The 18,839-nt window shown below is 41.1% G+C and overlaps 1 protein-coding gene across 1 annotated transcript in view; it reads right to left on the reverse strand.

The window, feature by feature from the left end:
- The window catches only part of LOC132829125 (guanine nucleotide-binding protein subunit alpha-11-like), an 85,694-nt gene that overhangs the window by 21,033 nt on the left and 45,822 nt on the right, over positions 1-18,839 (reverse strand). The window contains exons 2-4 of the mRNA XM_060846447.1: positions 14,105-14,289; positions 7,619-7,773; positions 2,559-2,687 (exon numbers count right to left, since the gene is read on the reverse strand). Of these exons, the coding sequence (XP_060702430.1) occupies positions 2,559-2,687; positions 7,619-7,773; positions 14,105-14,289 (469 nt within the window). The remainder of the gene's footprint in view (positions 1-2,558; positions 2,688-7,618; positions 7,774-14,104; positions 14,290-18,839) is intronic.

The raw sequence follows: 18,839 nt of genomic DNA on the forward strand, positions 1-18,839 counted from the left end.
GATACTTGGTTCAGCAGCAAATGTTAATACTTTTTTTTAAAGGAATAAAACAAAAACTAAGACAAATTTTTAGATTCCTTAAACCACACTCAGTGGTTCCAGTGAGATTTATTAGCACGTCATCCAATATCAATTAAATAAATCTAGTTCAATTAATTTTATGGAAATTTAATTATGGGTTACCCATAGCCAAAGAACAGCATTGAAACCTGAGTCTATAATGGGAAATTCCTGGTGGATTTGTATCGCACACATCAGAAAATTGTGAACCTGCAGCCCTGATGTTCCATCCAGCTAAATGAACGGACAACAAACTATTGGCTTCTCGTGAGATTCTTGATTCTACTAACTTCTTCTGCTCCAGTCATGAACCTTGTGTGAAAAGTTATGCCTTGTTTTAACTTTTGCAATGCGTTCCCGAACAGAGTGTAACCAGGGCTAGAAAACATTGCACTTTTAAGAAGAGTAGAGGCCATCAATTTCCCTGTTCATTTGAAAACTATTTTCTAATTGTATTATTTAGTGTCCATATAGATCATGGAGACTGGACAATTGAAAGCACTCAAGCATGAATTAGATATGTTTTTGATTGAAAAGGCAGTTCATGTGGGATATTCAGAAATGTGGAGTCAAGATCACAATCAGATCCACCATGATCTTTTCAAACGGCAGAGCTGGGTCAATGGGCCGAATGGCCTACTCTTGCTCCTATTTCTTGTGATCTTACTAAAAAATATTACCAAGATTTGTCAATTTCTCCAAGTACCATGATCTATTTGAATTCTTTGAGTCTGGTTCAGTCACGCCTTCTGCTCCCCAAGCTAAATTAATGAATAAACAGCAGAGGAGATGAGAAAAGTAGGAAATGAGGGGGAGAGAAGGAGAGGACCAGAAAATGAGAGAGGGATGACAGAGAGAGAGGTTGAGTTGGAGAGGCAGTGAAAGAAATGTGAGGGATGCAACCAGTACCAGGACAGGGAGCTAGATTAGGGCCCAATAACTGGGCAGAAGAGAGGCCCTTTGTACTCAAGTTGGGTGCAGGGCTGGGAGGGGGTATCTCAGGGATCTGGCCTAGGACCAGCAGTGGGACCCATGATTTCTATCCATTATCCTGGATCGAATGAGGATTGTGAATGAGATAGGTCTGTGGAAGAGACAGTACCAGTGAAAAGAAAGAAAGCAGATGAGATGAATCTTTTCAGTCCAGTTTTGGTTTTGCTACCAGGAACAACTAAAGTCGAAATGACAGCAAAAATGAGAAAGGAATTGAATCATAGGATCCCTATAGTGTGAAATCAGGCTACTTGGCCACACCAACCCTGTGAACAGTATCCCATCCAGACCCATCTTCCTATCTTATCCCTATTACCCTGCGTTGGAGCCACTGGTTACAAAAGCTCAACAACATCTCTTCTTCCTCAGGCAGCTGAGGAAATTTGGCATGACGGCGAATATCCTTGCCAACTTTTATAGATGTGCCATCAAGAGCATTCTGTCTGGACTTACCACTACCTGGTATGGCAACTGTACCATTTAAGATCAGAGATGGTTACAGAGAGTGGTGAACTCGGCCCAGACAATCACAAAGGCCAACCTCCCATCGATGGAATCCATCTACCAGGCCCGCTGTCAAGGAAAGGGCACCAACATTCTCAAAAGTCCACCCCACCTTGACAATCTCTACCATTGGGGGGAATGTACAGAAGCCTGAGCACATACACCAGCCAGTTTTGAAACAGTTTCTATCCTACTGTTGTTAGAATACTGAATGGACTCACAGACGCTTAACATTCGCCTGTACCTGTGTTTTTGTTTTTGCCACTGTTTACCTATTATTTCCTATCTATGCTATTTAACTCTGTGATCTGCCTGTATTGCTCGCAAGACAAAGCTTTTCACTGTGCCTCGGCACACATGACAATAAATTCAATTCAAGTCATTTTCCAAGGCCAATCCAACTAACCTGCACATTTTTGGACTGTGGAAGGAAACCAGAGCACTCTCATGCAGACACAGGGAGAGCATGCAAACTCCACACAGACAGTTGCCTGAAGGTGGAATTGAACCTGGTTCACTGGTACTGTGAGGCAGCAGTATTAACCACTGAGCCACTGTGCTGTCCTCAGGCTAGATTAGGCTCCAATAACTGGGGCTCGTTAGATGAAAGGATAGAAAAAGAATGAGAGAGGAAAAAAGGAATAAAATTGAGAGAGGTGGAAATAAAATACATTAAAAATTACATTGCTGGGCTGAATTTCAAACTCCCTAGCAAAGCATACTTTAGTTATTGTGTGAGTTAGCAGCAGACATATCTAATGGAAAATTAGATATAAAACATAATCACATCACTGAACAATATGTTTCTCTCATTTTAGAAATATTGATGACTTCCATTCCAAAAGATGTATTTCACTCTATTCATGACAATTAGCAAACAAATGAGAGCGATTAAAGAGGTTATTTTGCTAACGTCTTTTGCTAATGTTATTGAGCAAGGATCTTGTAGCTTCTATAACTTGCACTTTTCTTCTCTTTCCCACAAAGTGATTTCAGCCTACCTTAAGGAGACCTGATGCATGTTAAATGAATACTCATTGATGCCTGTTGTTGGTACTCGAACCCTCAAGACATCTTGATCTGTTGGGATGTAATCACTGGCTGCAATACGATCAATGTCTGTCAGGTAACTGCAAAAGAAATAAACAGACCCCTGTGAGTTAGTAGAATGGAAAGGATGAATGAGTAGACTTGTGTCCTCAAGTTACAGCACTGAAGTACATTAATATAGACTGTTCAAGGGAGGGAACTACAGGAAAGATATATCATTAAGATCTCCCAATTTGGATCATTTGATCTCCAAAGTGCACAGTACCAGGCTATTTCCCATTTCTTCTCGATGTAAGCAGCTGAGAAATGGCCTGAGTTGGCAATTCTATATGGAAACTGTTCATCAATAATTTTAAAGAGAGAGATTGCTTAACATGAGTAAATATGAACTTTCACTAAGAAGTTAAAATATTTCAAATCTGAGAACCAAATCCTCATATTGTTTTGGTTGGAGGTGGGATTATGGGTGGTCAAGTCTTGGGGATGAAACTGGGGCTTAAAATTTCAAAAAACCTGGGACCTGAAACCATTTGGTCGCCAATAATCCAGCTTCTGGTTTAATACTATCAAAGATCACGATATAATAGAGAGGCTTAGTGATCCAGCAACTGATGCATCAGATGTAAACTCTGCAGTTCTGCCATATCCAATGATGCATGCTGGTGGGTGATTTAAGCTCCCAATTGGAGGAAGAGACTCCACAAATGACCCATTCTCAATGACGGGGGCAACACATTATCTGGGTGTGGAAATAAAAACCCCAAAGAACTGAAGATGCTGGAAATCAGAAATAAAGACAGAAATTGCTGGAGAATCTCAGCCCTATAACCTTGCATTTCCCACGGCTAATCTGCCTAGCCTGCACATCTTTGGACACTTTGAGCAATTTAGCATGGCCAATCCACCTAACCTGCACATCTTTGGCAACGTCTGTGGAGGGAAAGCAGAGTCCAGTGGCCCTTCTGCTGACCTTTCTTTTATCCATTCTGAATAAGGGTCACTGGACCCAAAAGGTTAACTCTGTCCTTTCTCCACAGATTCTGCCAAATCAGCTGAGTTTTCCCAGCAATTTCAGTTTTTACCTCTGTTTAAAAGATCAGGCAACCATCTTCAACCAGGAGTGCTGAGTATTTGACCATTTCGGCCTCCCTCAGAAGTCCTAGCATCATAAATGCTGATAATCCCTCAATTTGATTCACTCCATGTGATGACTGAAGATACTGGATACTACAAAGGCTATAAGTCCTTACAACATTTCAATGAATAGCACCAAGGACTAGTGCTCCAGAGTTTGCCATGCCCTTAGCCAAGCTACAATGCTGGCACCTACACAAAGTGGAAAATGTCCTGGACACAAAAAAAAGCAGGATAAATCTAATCCCACCAATTATTGATGCAACAGTCCACTTTCAACCATCAGAGTGATGGAAAGGGTCACTGACAGTGCTATCAAGCAGCACCCATTCAGCAATAACCTGCTCACTGTTACTCAGTTTGGGTTCGGGCAGGACCACTCAGCTCATTATCTGATTACAGCCTTCCCCCAAATATGAAAAAAGATCTGCATTCCAGAAATGAGATGAAAATATTTACCTTCAACATCAAGGCAACATTTTAGGGAGTCTGGAATTGAGGAATTAAAAAAAGAAAGAACTGCATTTGCTGGAAATCTGAAACACACAGTTCTGAAGACAATGTTTACTCTGCATTTTCTCCACAGATGTTGCCAGATCTTCTGTGCTTTGCTTACAATTTCAGGTTTCATGACAATAAGGAGCCAGAACAAATCTGAAGTTAAAGGCTATTAAGGGAATATTCACCATTGGTTGAAGTTGTATCTAGCACAAAGGAAGATGGTTGTGGTTGTTGAAGGTCAAGCATCTCAGCTCCAGGACACCTCTACAGGAGTTCCTCAGGGTAGTGTGCAAAGCCAACTGCTTCATCATTGACCTTCCCTCCACTATTAGCTCAGAAATAAGGGGGAGATTTGCTGATAATTAATTGTACAATTTACAGAATCATGCATGGCTCCTCAGGTACCAAAACAGCCCATGTCCATATGCAGCAAAACTACATAATGTCCAGGTTTGGTCAAAATAAGTGGCAAGTAACAGACATGTCACACTAGTGCCAAGCAATCTCCTTCTCAAATGAGGGAATCTAACTATTTCACCCTGACATTCAATATACACATTGTGGGACCACGAAAAACTGAAATGAATGAGCCATATGAACACAGTGGCTACAAGAGCTGGACAGTCTGCAGTGATAACTCACCTCCTGTCTCCTCAAAGTCAATCTACCATCTACAAGCCACAAATCAGGAGTGTGATGGAATACTCTCCATTGCCTAGATGGATTCAGCTCTGACAACACTCAAGAAGCTTGACACTATCCAGAACAAAGCGAGCCACTTGAGTGCAGCCCCTGTTCAATCCACCACCTTCAACATCCACCAATGGCAGCAATGTGTCCCATCTATAAAGGTGTACAGCACCTCACAAAGGATCCTTTGCAGGACTATCCAACCAGCTCTACAACCTAGCAGGACAAGGGAAGTAGATTCATGGGAACACCAACACCTGAATATTTTCCCCTAAGCCATGTGCAGTCCTGATATCACCATTGCATCATTAGCGTCAGGCCAAAGTCCCGGTACTCCCTACCTAGCAGCACTGTACCTACACCCCAAGGATTATAGCTGTTCAGAATGTAGGCTCAGCATTGCCTTCTCATGAGAAATCAGGAATGGGTAATAAATGTTGTTCAAATCAGCAATGCCTACAACCTACAGGAATTAAAGAAATGATTGGGAAGTGTAGGAGGCAATAAACCTGCACTTCACAGGTGAGTCCAATATTTAACTAGGTATCTTAATGTAATAGCCATTTGGATTTAACTGTTAAGATCTGGGTTTGTGAGTTAATGGGGTGAGGGCGTCACTGGCTGGGCCAGCATTTATTGCCCATCCCAGAAGGCAGTTAAGAGTCAACCCCATTGCTTTGGGTATGGAGTACAGGTAGACAGGATAGTGATCAGAGCATTGAGTATAGGAGTTACGATGTCATACTGCGGCTGTACAGGACATTGATTAGGCCACTTTCAGTTCTGGTCTCCCTGCTATAAAAAAGATGTTGCTAAACTTGAAAAGGTTCAGAAAAGATTTACAAGGATGTTGCTGGGTTTAAAGAGTTTGAGCTATGGGGATAGGCTGAATAGCTTGGCACTATTTTCCCTGAAGCATCAGTGGCTGAGGGGTGACCTTATTGAGGTTTATAAAATCATGAGGGGCATGGATAGGCTGAATAACCAAGGTCTTTCCCCCAGAGTAAGAGAGTACAAAGCTTGTGCAAACATCAGCAAACATCCTCACTTCTGATCTTATAACGGAGGAAAGGTCATTTCAGAGGGCAATTGAGGGACAACCACATCGCTGTGGGTCTGGAGTCACATGGAGACCAGACCAGGTGAGGATGGCAGTTTCCTTCCTGAAGGACATTAGTGAACTACATGGGGTTTTCCAATAATGGTTTCGCAGTTATCAATAGATTCTTAACTCCAGATTTATTTTAACAGAATTCAAACTCCACCATCTGTCATGGCAGGATTTGAACCCAGGTCCCCAGAACATTAGCTGAGATTGTGGATTAATAGTCTAGCAATAATACTAACAAAGAGAAAATGCTGGAAAATCTGAGCAAGTCTGGCAGCATCTATAAGGAGAGAAAAGAGCTGACATTTCGGGTCTAACTGACCCTTTGTCAAACCTTTGACAAAGGGTCAGTTAGACCCGAAATGTCAGCTCTTTTCTCTCCTTACAGATGCTGCCAGACTTGCTCAGATTTTCCAGCATTTTCTCTTTTTTGGTTTCAGATTCCAGCATCCGCAGTAATTTGCTTTTATCTAGCAATAATACTACTTGGCCATCACCTCCCCTTATGCAGTCATGCAAAACAGCAACAAGCAATTCACCTTGTGGAATTCTCTAAGGCTTAAAAATCCCTCAAGGAATAAACAAATGACCAATTCCACAGCTTGGCGTGACTGCAGTTTATAATCCCTTTCAGATAGCACTCCCATTGGCTGCTTTCCAACTTGTCACACCCAAGGCTCATGACACAGAGGTAACAGCACTGACTGACATGAAATTTCTACAGGACTCCTAACTGTGTCATTATGGAATATTAATAAGGTGTTCTTGAAGAGCTGCCAATTCTTTAAATGAAGTGTGGGACAAAGATTGGAACAGGCGGCAAGCCAATTTAAAATCAGCTGTAATTTAGGCTGTATCTATGAACAGGGTAGTCCTGAGATGAAAATCCCATCTATCATTTCCACTAGAAAGGATTAGGGGAAATTATTTCATATTGGCATGGAACAAGTTAGCACAGAAGAGCATTAAATTTCATAATATAATTCACTTCAAAAGGCAACAAGGTGTAATTCTGAAGACTGATGGGATAGAGAGAGAAAGTGGAGAAAGCGAGGACTGCAGATACTGGCGATCAGTCGAAGAGTGTGGTGCTGGAAAAGCACAGCCGGTCAGGCAGTATCCAAGAAGCAGGAGAATCGAAGTTTTGGGCATAAGCTCTTCATCAGGATTTCACTTCGGGCATAAGGCCTTCCTGACAAAGAGCTTATGCCTGCACACTGACTGTCCTGCTCCTCGGATGCTATCTGACCAGGTGTGTTTTTCCAGCACCACACTCTTTGACTGCTGGGATAGAGACCAACCAAGTGCCTGGGGTCTGAGACAAAACAAAAATACAATGAAATTGTGAAAGCAAATTTCCCTACTTCCCTCCACCATCAAAGTAAGCACAGACAAATGGAAAAAAGGTAAAGGATTGAGTTAACTCTCCTCTCTCCATCTCTACAGAATCTGCCCAATTTGCTGAGTTTCTCCAGTACTTTCTGTTTGCATTGCAATGATTGGCATAATTGCTGACATTAAGTGAATTCCTGAACAGGAGGGAACCTCAGAAAGGAAATTAAAATAACAAAGACTTACTAATTTGTAGAGTCAAGCAACTGGTACTCCCGACGTCGTTCATAACACATTCTCACTCCTGGATCATTCCATAAGCTTTTAATTGCATCTGTATGGTGCCTTTCAAGAGTAGTGATTTTATAGGCTTCTAAATCCTTTATTACCTGAGAATTTTCCTGTGAATTAAATAGGAATGCAAATTGTAGCACTAACATAGATTGGATTCCCTAAATTCAACAAGCTTTAAATGGCTACATAAATTGAAGTTAAACAGAAAGACCTGCTACAGCAACACGATTGATTATAGTGTGGCAAGTTTATATACATAAAGCCACCTTAATTGTGGTGATGCGAATTTGTAATAGAGATATAAACATAACTGAGTAGGTAACTTGAAAACTGGGATCAAATTAGGTCTGCCACTCTGGTCAATTATTCTTTGTCTCCTAATTATAATTACATTTAATTCAAAAATTAGTTATTTGTCACGAAAAAGTCACAGAATATTACTGAGCAATGAATATATAATCTTGCATCCGGAGCACTGCTTTTCTTCCTTATATTCCTTATGGAAACATCATGTGACAGCATGGAGAATTACACTTGAGTTCGTAAAAATAACTGTTTCACAATGAAAAGTCTAACATACAGTGGGATGACTCCAAATGCCAATCTCACACAGAACCTGAACATTGCCCTTAAACTCTAATCTTGAAATCATTCTGATCCTCTTTTTGCTTCTGCTGCTGACATTCTGGTCCATGGACTTTGTCAGGTTGAGATTCAATGGGGGGGGCCTTTTCAACATTCACTTCCTTAGAAAGTAGAATCGAGTTTGGGTGTATAACCAAGGACCAATCCATTCCCACCACTCACTGCCCTGTTAAACTTCAAGATGACCCTACACTACTCTAAACAGCTGCCTGAAGATCAGCCACTGTTCAACTGTCAATTTGTCCAAAGGTAAATCCTGCTCACCCATCATTCTCATCCCAATTCAACACATTCCTCATCTGTATTTACTTTTGAAGCTCTTCAGTGTAATACACATAGGCTCTGAAGCTGGCTGTTGTATTAGCACTGTGCATAGCACTTGCAGCAAGAGATTGAATTGTCATATGGTAGGGATCTATGGGGTACCTCACCTGGAAATGTTTTCTTTCCTTACTAAAGTTAATCCCTGACTGAAGGCTTGCTCAGTGGAATGCAGAGACACCACTTATTCTCCACCACTTTACCCAAAATCCATGCTTCATGGATGGGTATAAGAACAGGAAGAGTTTCGAGGGATATGGGCCAAGTTCTGGGAAAGAGGGCTACATTACTTTAGGTCATCTGGTTGGCATGGATGATCTCTATGACTGCCAACACAGCAACAAGACTCTCAATACTAAGAAGATCACGAGTGAACCAAATCTTGTTGCTAATGAACATCTGCATTCGTAATTCCAATAAAAGTTGCTGAAAAACAGACATTTTCTCTCTTATTAGCCAGTATGGTGGTTAATTGTTGTACCTATACCACTGCTCTAGTTGAATTTAGTTAACTCAGTGTTGACCTAGCCACAACCCTGTTTCAGCAACAGCAACTACATCACTCAACCTTTCAGGAGAATGTGTGAAACTTTCAAGACCAAACAAAATGTGAGTGGGAATGACAAATACTTGACAAACAAGTCACATCTTTATTATGTTTAAGAAGTTCAATGCATGTGGTTAATATTATATGAGTTCTTTTTTCCATAAGAAGTACAGTTATTCCCGTTCTGAATCGGCTGTTCTGTTTGCATTTTTACATGTCAAGTCTATTTGTGCATATTATTACACAATATCAATGTAGTAAGTTTGAATATTTTTAATCAACTGGTCAGGCACGTTAATACACATCTCTGGAGCAAGTCGGGCTTGAACCCAGACCTTCTGACTAAAAGGTAAGGACATTTCCACAAGGCCCTTTTTAGCAGTAAATTTGATTTTTTAAAATTTAACCTTATTTTCTAACCAACCTGCTCAGAGATGTTATTACACAGCTTCTCAGCGGGCTGGACTTGAACCCAGGTTTCCAGGTTCAGGGATAGGGATACTATCACTATGCCATAACAGAACCCCAAGCAATAAGTTTGCATAGATCTTGTCAATTGAAATCTGGTTCATTCCATTGTTTCTAAAACGCTTGACATTAAATATCTGACTAATACCCTCCACACAGCTGGAATATGAGCTAACGGTTATGCTCGACAGCTGGGCTATGAGATAGAATTTCCAGATCCGCTTCCATTACCATCAGTCTCCTCTCCATGGGAAGCTTACCATTCTGAACAATGGGAGCAGCACTCTTATCAGAAGCTATCTGCGAGTGTAATCACTTTGTTTTAGCTAAAATTAAATCCATGGATACTGGGAATCTGAAGTAAAAGAGCGGGTGAAAGTTGACAGAATTTGGAAAAAATAATATTGGGATTCCCATTAAACTATCTCTCCTTCCCAAATGTTGGCTGATTTGGGGCATAAGCAATTCTTCCTTGTTAAAGAGAAGGTATAGGAAGTCCACAGTAAAAAAGAACTCAATTTTAATTAAAAGGCTCTTTTTGTCTCAATCAAAATTTCTTGTTAATATTTTATGTTCAACAATGAATGTTGCTTCGTAAACAACCAGAAGCTTTTCAGAGTCCTTTTGTTTTTAGCTATTTAAATTCTTCAACAATTAACCAAAACTGTTTATCAAGATGTTAACAGAGAAATGTTTTTTGATGCAGTCTTCGGTATGATTAGATTACTTACAATGTGGATACAGGCCCTTCAGCCCAACAATTCCACACCGACCCTCCGAAGATCAACTCACCCAGACCCATTCCTCTACATTTACCCCTTCACCTAACACTATGGGCAATTTAGCATGGCTAATTCACCTAACCTTCACATTTTTGTGATCGTGGGAGGAAACCAGAGCACACCTATGCAGACACAGGGAGAACGTGCAAACTCTAGACAGACATTTACTTGAGGCGGGAATTGAACCCGGGTCTCTGGCGTTGTGAGGCAGCAGTGCTAACCACTGTGCCACCGTGCCACCAAATGTATGTTATGTATGGTATGTTATGTGGCCAAAGGAATTATTACTGTTATTCAGAATCTAATACAAAAGCATGGATAAACAAAAATTCCTTCACACACTGCCTTTTTCAGTCCAATTGTCTACAGGAAGAATTTCACTTCCATTGTTCTAGCATTAGTTTAGGAGATTTGCTTGGTCATCCTGTTTAATCACAAGCTGATATAACCTTTGTTCCTGCTGTTAGTTTATCACCAAAATTACATTCTATCACCACCAAAGCTGAGCTTAGCTACACAGACTTGAAGGTGCCTTTGTGGATGCTTACTCACTGTAGTGACTGTAACAATGTCAGTTAGCTGGACATCATGGAAGATGTGTTCTCTCATTAGGGCAGTTAATCTGGTTAATCAAGGAGCCCTGGCTGACATATAAAAAGGATGAGTGTCAGAGATACTGACACTCTGGTGCCTGACTCTGCATGAAGCAGTACAAAAGTCAAGGACTGTTCATGTGTAAATAAAGAATGACTAGCTGACAGGATACCAGCCTCTGTGGAGTTATTTCACTCGCCTCACACTGTACCTGCTCAAGACCAGAGTCTTCCTAAGGCTGAGTATATATTAGTTTTGAGGGAGAGTCCCAGGTCCAGGCACAACATAAATTTTGAATTGATCAAGAACAAATCAAATTTATTGGGGCTTAATGAATTACAGTACCACAATGCAAACAGAATATGTTATTAGATAGAGGATAAGGATTTCGTTCCAGCCCGCATTAGGAATTTTTATGGTACAAATTGAGGAGGACAAAACATATGATTACAGGGTTATGAGGATGGAGAATGGAATGCAATGATAATGGGAGGCAGTGATCTAGTGGCAATGTCACTGCATTGATAATCTAGAGGCCTAGACTATTGTTTAGGGATTGTGGATTTGAATTTAAACATGGGAAATAATGAAATTTGAATTTCAAGAAAATCTGGAATTAAAAAGCTTGTCTTATGGTGACCATTGCTATGGTAACGGTGACCATGAAACTATGATCAATTGTTTTAAAAATCCATCTGGTTAACTCGTGCACTTTAGGAAAGGAAATCTGCCAGCCAAAATGTGACTCTGGTTTCATAGAAATGTAGGTGACGCTTAAATGCCCGCTGGGATGTCTCTAACAAGAGTTTGAGGGTTAATTGGGTAAGGGTATTAGACACTAGCCATGGTGGTGATGCCCACATCCCAGGAATAATTACATACAGTAGAAACATACAGATTGCATAGCCTGGTACACTGGAATATAGGCCAACGAGGATTAAACATAGCAAATGTGATCAGATAGAACCCCTGTTGGTGAATAAGTATAGCATAGAAAATGTGGGCAATACAGGAACAGCAACTTCACACAAGGAGGGAGTGCACCTTCTGTAGTTCAGGCATCAACAAATAAATACTAAAGGAAAACAGGTAACGATCACTTACTTTAAAGTAAGTTATTGCTCTATGAATGGAGATAACATATGCTTCGTATAAGTGAGCATGGAAGAGAGACATCAGCACTGTCTGGTTCCAGAACACTGACAACCTTTCAGGATGTTAAGTATTTTATCTTTCCATAGTCTCCATCACAATCGTTCTTACTGAATGGAATAATTCAGAAGTGAAGCAAGAATGGCTTTCTCTCCTATAATGCAATTTCTGAAGCCTCGCTGTTCCTGTATAGAACTTATAAGAGACATACTTTATGAATAAGTCTCAAATGAAATATTTCCCTTTCTATCTCCCTTTCCATGCTGCTTGTTGTCACAGCTGACAAATGCTGGCTACCTGAACTAATACACTTTACTGGCAAAAGCAGATCGATGATATATATGGTGTGGGATTATCTACTTGAGATTGTCTGAGAAATTGCTTCATTCTGCCAAACAGATAATATTTCTGTCAGGATCCTGTTCCTTGTTGCACATACAATTTAATATTGAAACAAAATTGCCTTTTGTCACTGAGGTTCCCTGACCTCATCTTCCTCCTTTTTCTAACTACCTCTTGTTTATAGATACATTCTGCAGTGAAAAGCCATATCTTTAATGGTACATTATTCATTCCAAATGTTTAAGAAAACATTCTAATATTTTATCAAGGAACCTGTGCTATGAATCAAAATGCTGAACTTTTAAAACAAAATGATTTTGAGGATGTGGGCCTTACTGTGAAGGCCTTGTTTATTGCTGACTGTAGTTGCCCTGACAGTGTGCTGATGGTCCTTCTCCATATGAACCACTGAACCACCCAGTGCTGATGGTAATGACTCTCCAAAGATGGTGCCAGACAAAGGATTCCAGGACAGTGACCAACACCAATAAAGGAACAGGAAGAATGCTGGGTGAGTGTAACCTGGGGATGATGGAGTTTCTGAGGCGCCCTTGTCCATCTTGGTGGAGACGTTATGGGAATGTGAGGGACTGTCGAAACAACATTGGCAGGCGCTGCTGTGCATCGTATAGAACACAGTGGCTCAGTGGTTAGCATTGCTGCCTCACAGAGCCAGGGTCCTAGGTTGGATTCCAGCCTTCGGCAACTGGTTGCGTGGCGTTTGCACATTCTCTTGGGGGAATGCATGGGTTTCCTCCAGGTGCTCCAGCTTCCTCTTACAGTCCAAAGATGTGCAAGTCAGGTAAATTGGTCATGCTAAATTGCCCATAGTGTTAGTTGCATTAGTCAGAGGGAAATGGGTCTGGGTGGGTTACTCTTCGGAGGGTCGGTGTGGACTGGTTGAGCCAAATGGTCTGTTTCCTCACTGTAGGTGCTGCTGTGCATCGTATAAACATATCTATATAGCTATTTATACAGATAGATAAACTATATAAACATTGGCAATGGAACAGCTCGATGGATCCCATTGGCAGGGGCATCTGTAAATCAAACTACTGAATATTGAGACACTATAATGTTGGAGTGGCGAGGCAGCAGTGGGGTAGATCTGGCCCTTTAGCCAGCTCAGTGTGCTGAGCTGCTGTCTGCCTGTCTCAGGTAAACATTAAAAATCTCATGCAGCTATTTGAGAATCAGTCACCAGTTCTCCGAGTGTCTGACCAACATTCCTCTTTCAAACAACACCAGAAACAAAAGATTAACTGTTCATTCATCATCTGTTGTTTGTGGGATGTTGATAGAAAGGAACAACTGCCAACTTTACGATTTGATCATACTTTTTCATTAATTTTGGCACCAATGCGATCTCTCAAAAGCTTTGGCTGGCAGAGAAGCCACTGGACTGACTTTAAGAATGAATCCTATTCCTGTTCTTATTTATTAGGATACTATCCATAAGATGTAATGGAAACTGTTTAAGTGTAGACAGCAGAGACATCATTTTATAAAACAGGCAATCTAATCCCAATCCAGAACAATCAAAAATTTACATTAGCCATTTTTTAACATCATTCCTTTTATTCTCACCTTATTCTCCTGCAGCTGATATTGTATATTCAATGTGTCCATAGCTCTGACAAGAGACTGTACTGCAGTGATAATGTTCTGAAAGACCAACTTTGCAAATGCTTTTCTGTCTTCCTCTGAGTATCCAGACCCATGGATGATCCTCATCTGTTTGATGAATGTGCTCTTGCCACTTTCTCCAGTGCCTGGTTTTAAAAGAGACAGTGAGGTACAAATTAGAATCCTCAACTGTGACAGATCACAGAAACCAGCCAGAAGCGGCTGGGAGGAGCAGTGCATTGTTCTGTTGTATCATCCTGCACACAGATTTGCTACACGGTGAGTCCCTGGTTTCAAAGACAAGCTGACGTTGGAAAGACATGGCCAGAAAGGAAGGTGTTTATTGGAAGTTCAAGAAGCCCAGACCTTGGTGCATGTCTCTAGCCTGCTTGCAATGTTGTGTGAGTAGACAGGGAAGCTATGGAGCTCTAAGGTTATAATTAGTAAGTGGCATTCGAGGATTGAAATATATGGTTCTGTATTTCTGGAATCCTGGGCTGACCAGCCCAGAAGCAAGATCCTCAACACATTTACTAAAATGTATTTTATTAAAATATTTATAGTGTTTGACTCTCAATCCCCAAGTCTAATGTACCACACAAATTAAGGCTAGTTATGAAAGGGAACATAATTTGGTGTATTGGTTTCAGAACAAATAATCCTAATGTTACATTATCTCGAACACATATTCCAAGGCAATTAACTCACTTGCCTCAAGTTCAAAATGAAGAATTTAAAAGAATGGCACATCCCACTTTTATTTCAGGAACACTATAAATCGGTAATATGTGCCAGGCTTGCCAGCCAAAGAGCTATCTGAGGCTTAACTGGTAGAACCCTTCCCTCTGAGTCACAGTTGCACATTCAAGTCCCATTCTAAGAGTCTGAGCACAAAATCAAGGTTGATGCTCCAGTACAGTATTGAGGTAGTGCTAATCTATTAAATAAGACTTAAATCAAGGCAGTACCATCCCTCTCACGTGAATTTAAAAGATCCTGTGGAACTATGTGAAGAAGAGTCAAGATGTTTTGCCTCCTATCCTGGCTAAAAATTAGCCCTCAAACAACGCTGTACACAAATGTCCTCATCATCAGCACATCACAGTTTTTGAGGACTTAGAGTCATAGAGATGTACAGCACGGAAACAGACCCTTCAGTCCAACCCGTCCATGCCAACCAGACACCCCAACCCTGTCTAGTCCCACCTGACAGCACCCTGCCCATATCCCCACAAACTCCTCCTATTCATATACCCATCCAAATGCCTTTTAAATGTTGCAATTGTACCAGCCTCCACCACTTCCACTGACAGCTTATTCCACACACGTACCACCCTCTGAGTGAAAAGATTGCCCCTTAGATCTCTTTTATATCTTTTGTCTCTCACCCCAAACCTGTGTCCTCTAGTTCTGGACTCCCCCAACTTAGGGAAAAGGCTTTGTCTATTTATCCTATTCATGCCCCTCATGATTTTATAAACCTCTATAAGATCACCCCTCAGCCTCCGACACTCCAGGGAAAACGGCTCTAGCCTACTCAAACTCTCCCTACAGCTCAAATCCTCCAGGACTTGCTTCATACAAAATGTTTCCTGTATTAATCTGCACTATAACATGAAAAACAATTCACAAGTAATACACTGGTTTTAAAGAGCTTTGGTACATCCCGAGGCTGAGAAGTTGCTGTAGGAATGCCTTTATTATTTAATGATTACTACTTCTGGATAAGATATACAGAACACAATTTTGGATGGCTTTTATTTGATTCTTAACAATTGTGCCAAACTGAGGAGGGTAAAGACTCTCAAAAGTGGGAACAATGCAAAAAGCATGCTGCAGCACACAGGGAGCTGCAGAACGAGTCAATGAGGATGTCGTCCTCTCGCTATCGCAGCCCCTCAAACACTCAGAGCATCGGATGTTTTGAACAGAGGATGGTTGCAGCAGATGGTTGGAGACGCAGCATCAGCTACTGCCACACTTAACTCCTCCCACTAAAATAAATGAGAAACATTTTGTGGTTAACTTTCCATGCTTAAGGCTACTTTAAATATTCCCTGGGTCACGTACAATTAAAATAAATTAGTTAAAACATTCATCTGTTATACTAACATTGACACCTGCAGGCAAGGAAGTAAATGCACTCTCAGTACATTGGAGGTGGCATAGCAGTTTGGAAACTAATACTTGAAATTGAACACACTAGTTCTCCATTTTATAATGTACAAGACAAGGTGGAGAAAGTGAGGACGGCAGATGCTGGAGATCAGAGCTGAAAATGTGTTGCTGGAAAAGCGAAGCAGGTCAGGCAGCATCCAAGGAGCAGGAGAATCGACGTTTTGGGCATGAGCCTGAAGAAGAGCTCAGGCCTGAAACGTCGGTTCTCCTGCTCATTGGATGCTACCTGACCTGCTGCACTTTTCCAGCAACACGTTTTTAGTACAAGACAAGGTGGACCAATATTCACCAGTTTTACTGGTTTTTCCTTCTTTATGATAAAATATTGCCATTAGCAACATGTATCATTGACTTTGAAATACTATATCTTGAGAATCTCATAGAGTCACTTTAATATACAGCAAAAACAAATGCAATACTTGGGAGATATTATCAAGGTCCATTTCTGTTTTAATGTACGGGTGTGTGTGATGCCAAATCATTTTCAGTTCTGATATTGGTAAATAAATTGAAATTAAGATTGTAATCCAATTCAAAACTGTGCTCCATTGCACAAAACAAATACCATTTATTAACACAGCTATAGACTCAGACCATAATAATTTAGAGATTGCCTAATTAATCTATTCAGGGACATTATTAGACACCGCTGGGGCAGGGTAACTGAACCTAGGCTTAACGGCAGCGATGTTACCACATTGCCATAGGCACTCTCCCATAACAATATTCAAGTAAATGTAATTCAAGTACTTTCTCGTGTACAAATCTACAATTGTGGTTAATTGTAGCTCCCCTACCACCTGGTCAACACAGACAATGCAAAAATACTGAAGAATGGAATAAATGAAAACTTTTAAAAATGGGTACCTGTTAAGAAATGAAAATTTTATTTCTATATATACATAAGGGAGAGGGAGAATTTTATCTGCAGAATCACTTCCCATTTTTATATATTCTGTTTTCCCCTTTTACACAATTCGATGTCACCGGCTGTCTAAGTGGTTTTGTGTTTGGTGCCATTTGTGGCTGTTCTACACAAACATGGTCAATTTTTGCTCACATGATATACTTCACTTCCACATGGAGGCTGTGTGTTTAAACGGTATGGCGTTGTGGTCAGATCAGCCTGTGAAGTGCCCCTGATTCCTAGCGTAACAGGAGTTTCAATTGCTGGGAGAGAGCTCAGAGACCCAGGTTCTCTCTTCAGTTTTTAAGGTAGATGACATTAAGGGGGCCTGATTGAGTAATATCAAAAGGGTAAATGAAAGCTCCCGTAGGGATAGGTGGCAGGTTCAAATTTGAGAAAGGCACATTTCTTGCTCATGAGATTTTTCTCAAGTCATGGATAAAATGTGTTGGGGAGCAGAAACAATGAAGCACCTGTAAAAGCAAAGTAATCCAGAACTGGGAAGCAGCAGGAATATTAGATTAGATTACTTAAAGTGTGGAAACAGGCCCTTCAGCCCAACAAGTCCACACCGACCCAATGAAGCGCAACCCACCCATACCCCTACATTTACCCCTTACCTAACACTACGGGCAATTTAGCATAGCCAATTCACCTGACCCGCACATCTTTGGACTGTGGGAGGAAACCGGAGCACCCGGAGGAAACCCATGCAGACACGGGGAGAACGTGCAAACTCCACACAGTCAGTCGCCTGAGTCGGGAATTGAACCCGGGTCTCAGGCGCTGTGAGGCAGCAGTGCTAACCACTGTGCCACCGTGCCACCCACATATATTTAATGAAGGTTCCTTGGGCAGAGAATTCCATAGATTCACTATTCTCTGGGAAAAGGAGTTCCTCCCCATCTCTGTCCTGAATCTATTCCCCCTAATCTTGAGGCCATGTCCCTGAGGAGACACGCCAGTGGAACTTTCAGGGTAGCCCATCCATGAACTGTTGGATGCAGCCTGATAGACTGAATGGACATTTCTCATTTCTGCTGTCCTCTGTGCATTAAGAACCCTGCCTGCCCATTACAATTGTGTTTGACATGTTGTTTCCATTGAATGCTGAAGATGCAATGTGGTAAAATGCATCATGAAACTTGACGTGCACATCAGAACACAGTCAGATGATCCTTAAGTAAACAGAAGCAGGAATTTACAGATTTAATTTCATCTGCCAGAAAACCGGTGACATTGAGTAAAAATATGTCAACAAGCAGTCATCTTGTTTTCACACCAGTGAGAGAAAGTGTTTAACCACATTGTGTTCCCAACAGACAAAGCAAAGAAATCAGGAGTTCAGACACGGCCCTGAAGGAGTTAAAGGCATTCACTGATTGCAGAAACATTTGCTTTCAGCTTAAATCAAAGTGATGAGATGCTAGTGTTACAGAAGTCATGCTGTCCTTCACACTCTCGGATTGTAGTCCATTGTCAATGCAGCTTTGGGACAGCTAGGTTATTTAGCTTTAGGGAAAAGTCAGGGGTGTATCGCTGAGCAAGCAGCTTGCATAACAAGGTCACATGTGTCATATACAGTTGTCAACAGATCTCCCGAAAGGTTCA

Source organism: Hemiscyllium ocellatum, chromosome 28 (genome assembly GCF_020745735.1).
Source record: "Hemiscyllium ocellatum isolate sHemOce1 chromosome 28, sHemOce1.pat.X.cur, whole genome shotgun sequence".
Taxonomy (NCBI): domain Eukaryota; kingdom Metazoa; phylum Chordata; class Chondrichthyes; order Orectolobiformes; family Hemiscylliidae; genus Hemiscyllium; species Hemiscyllium ocellatum.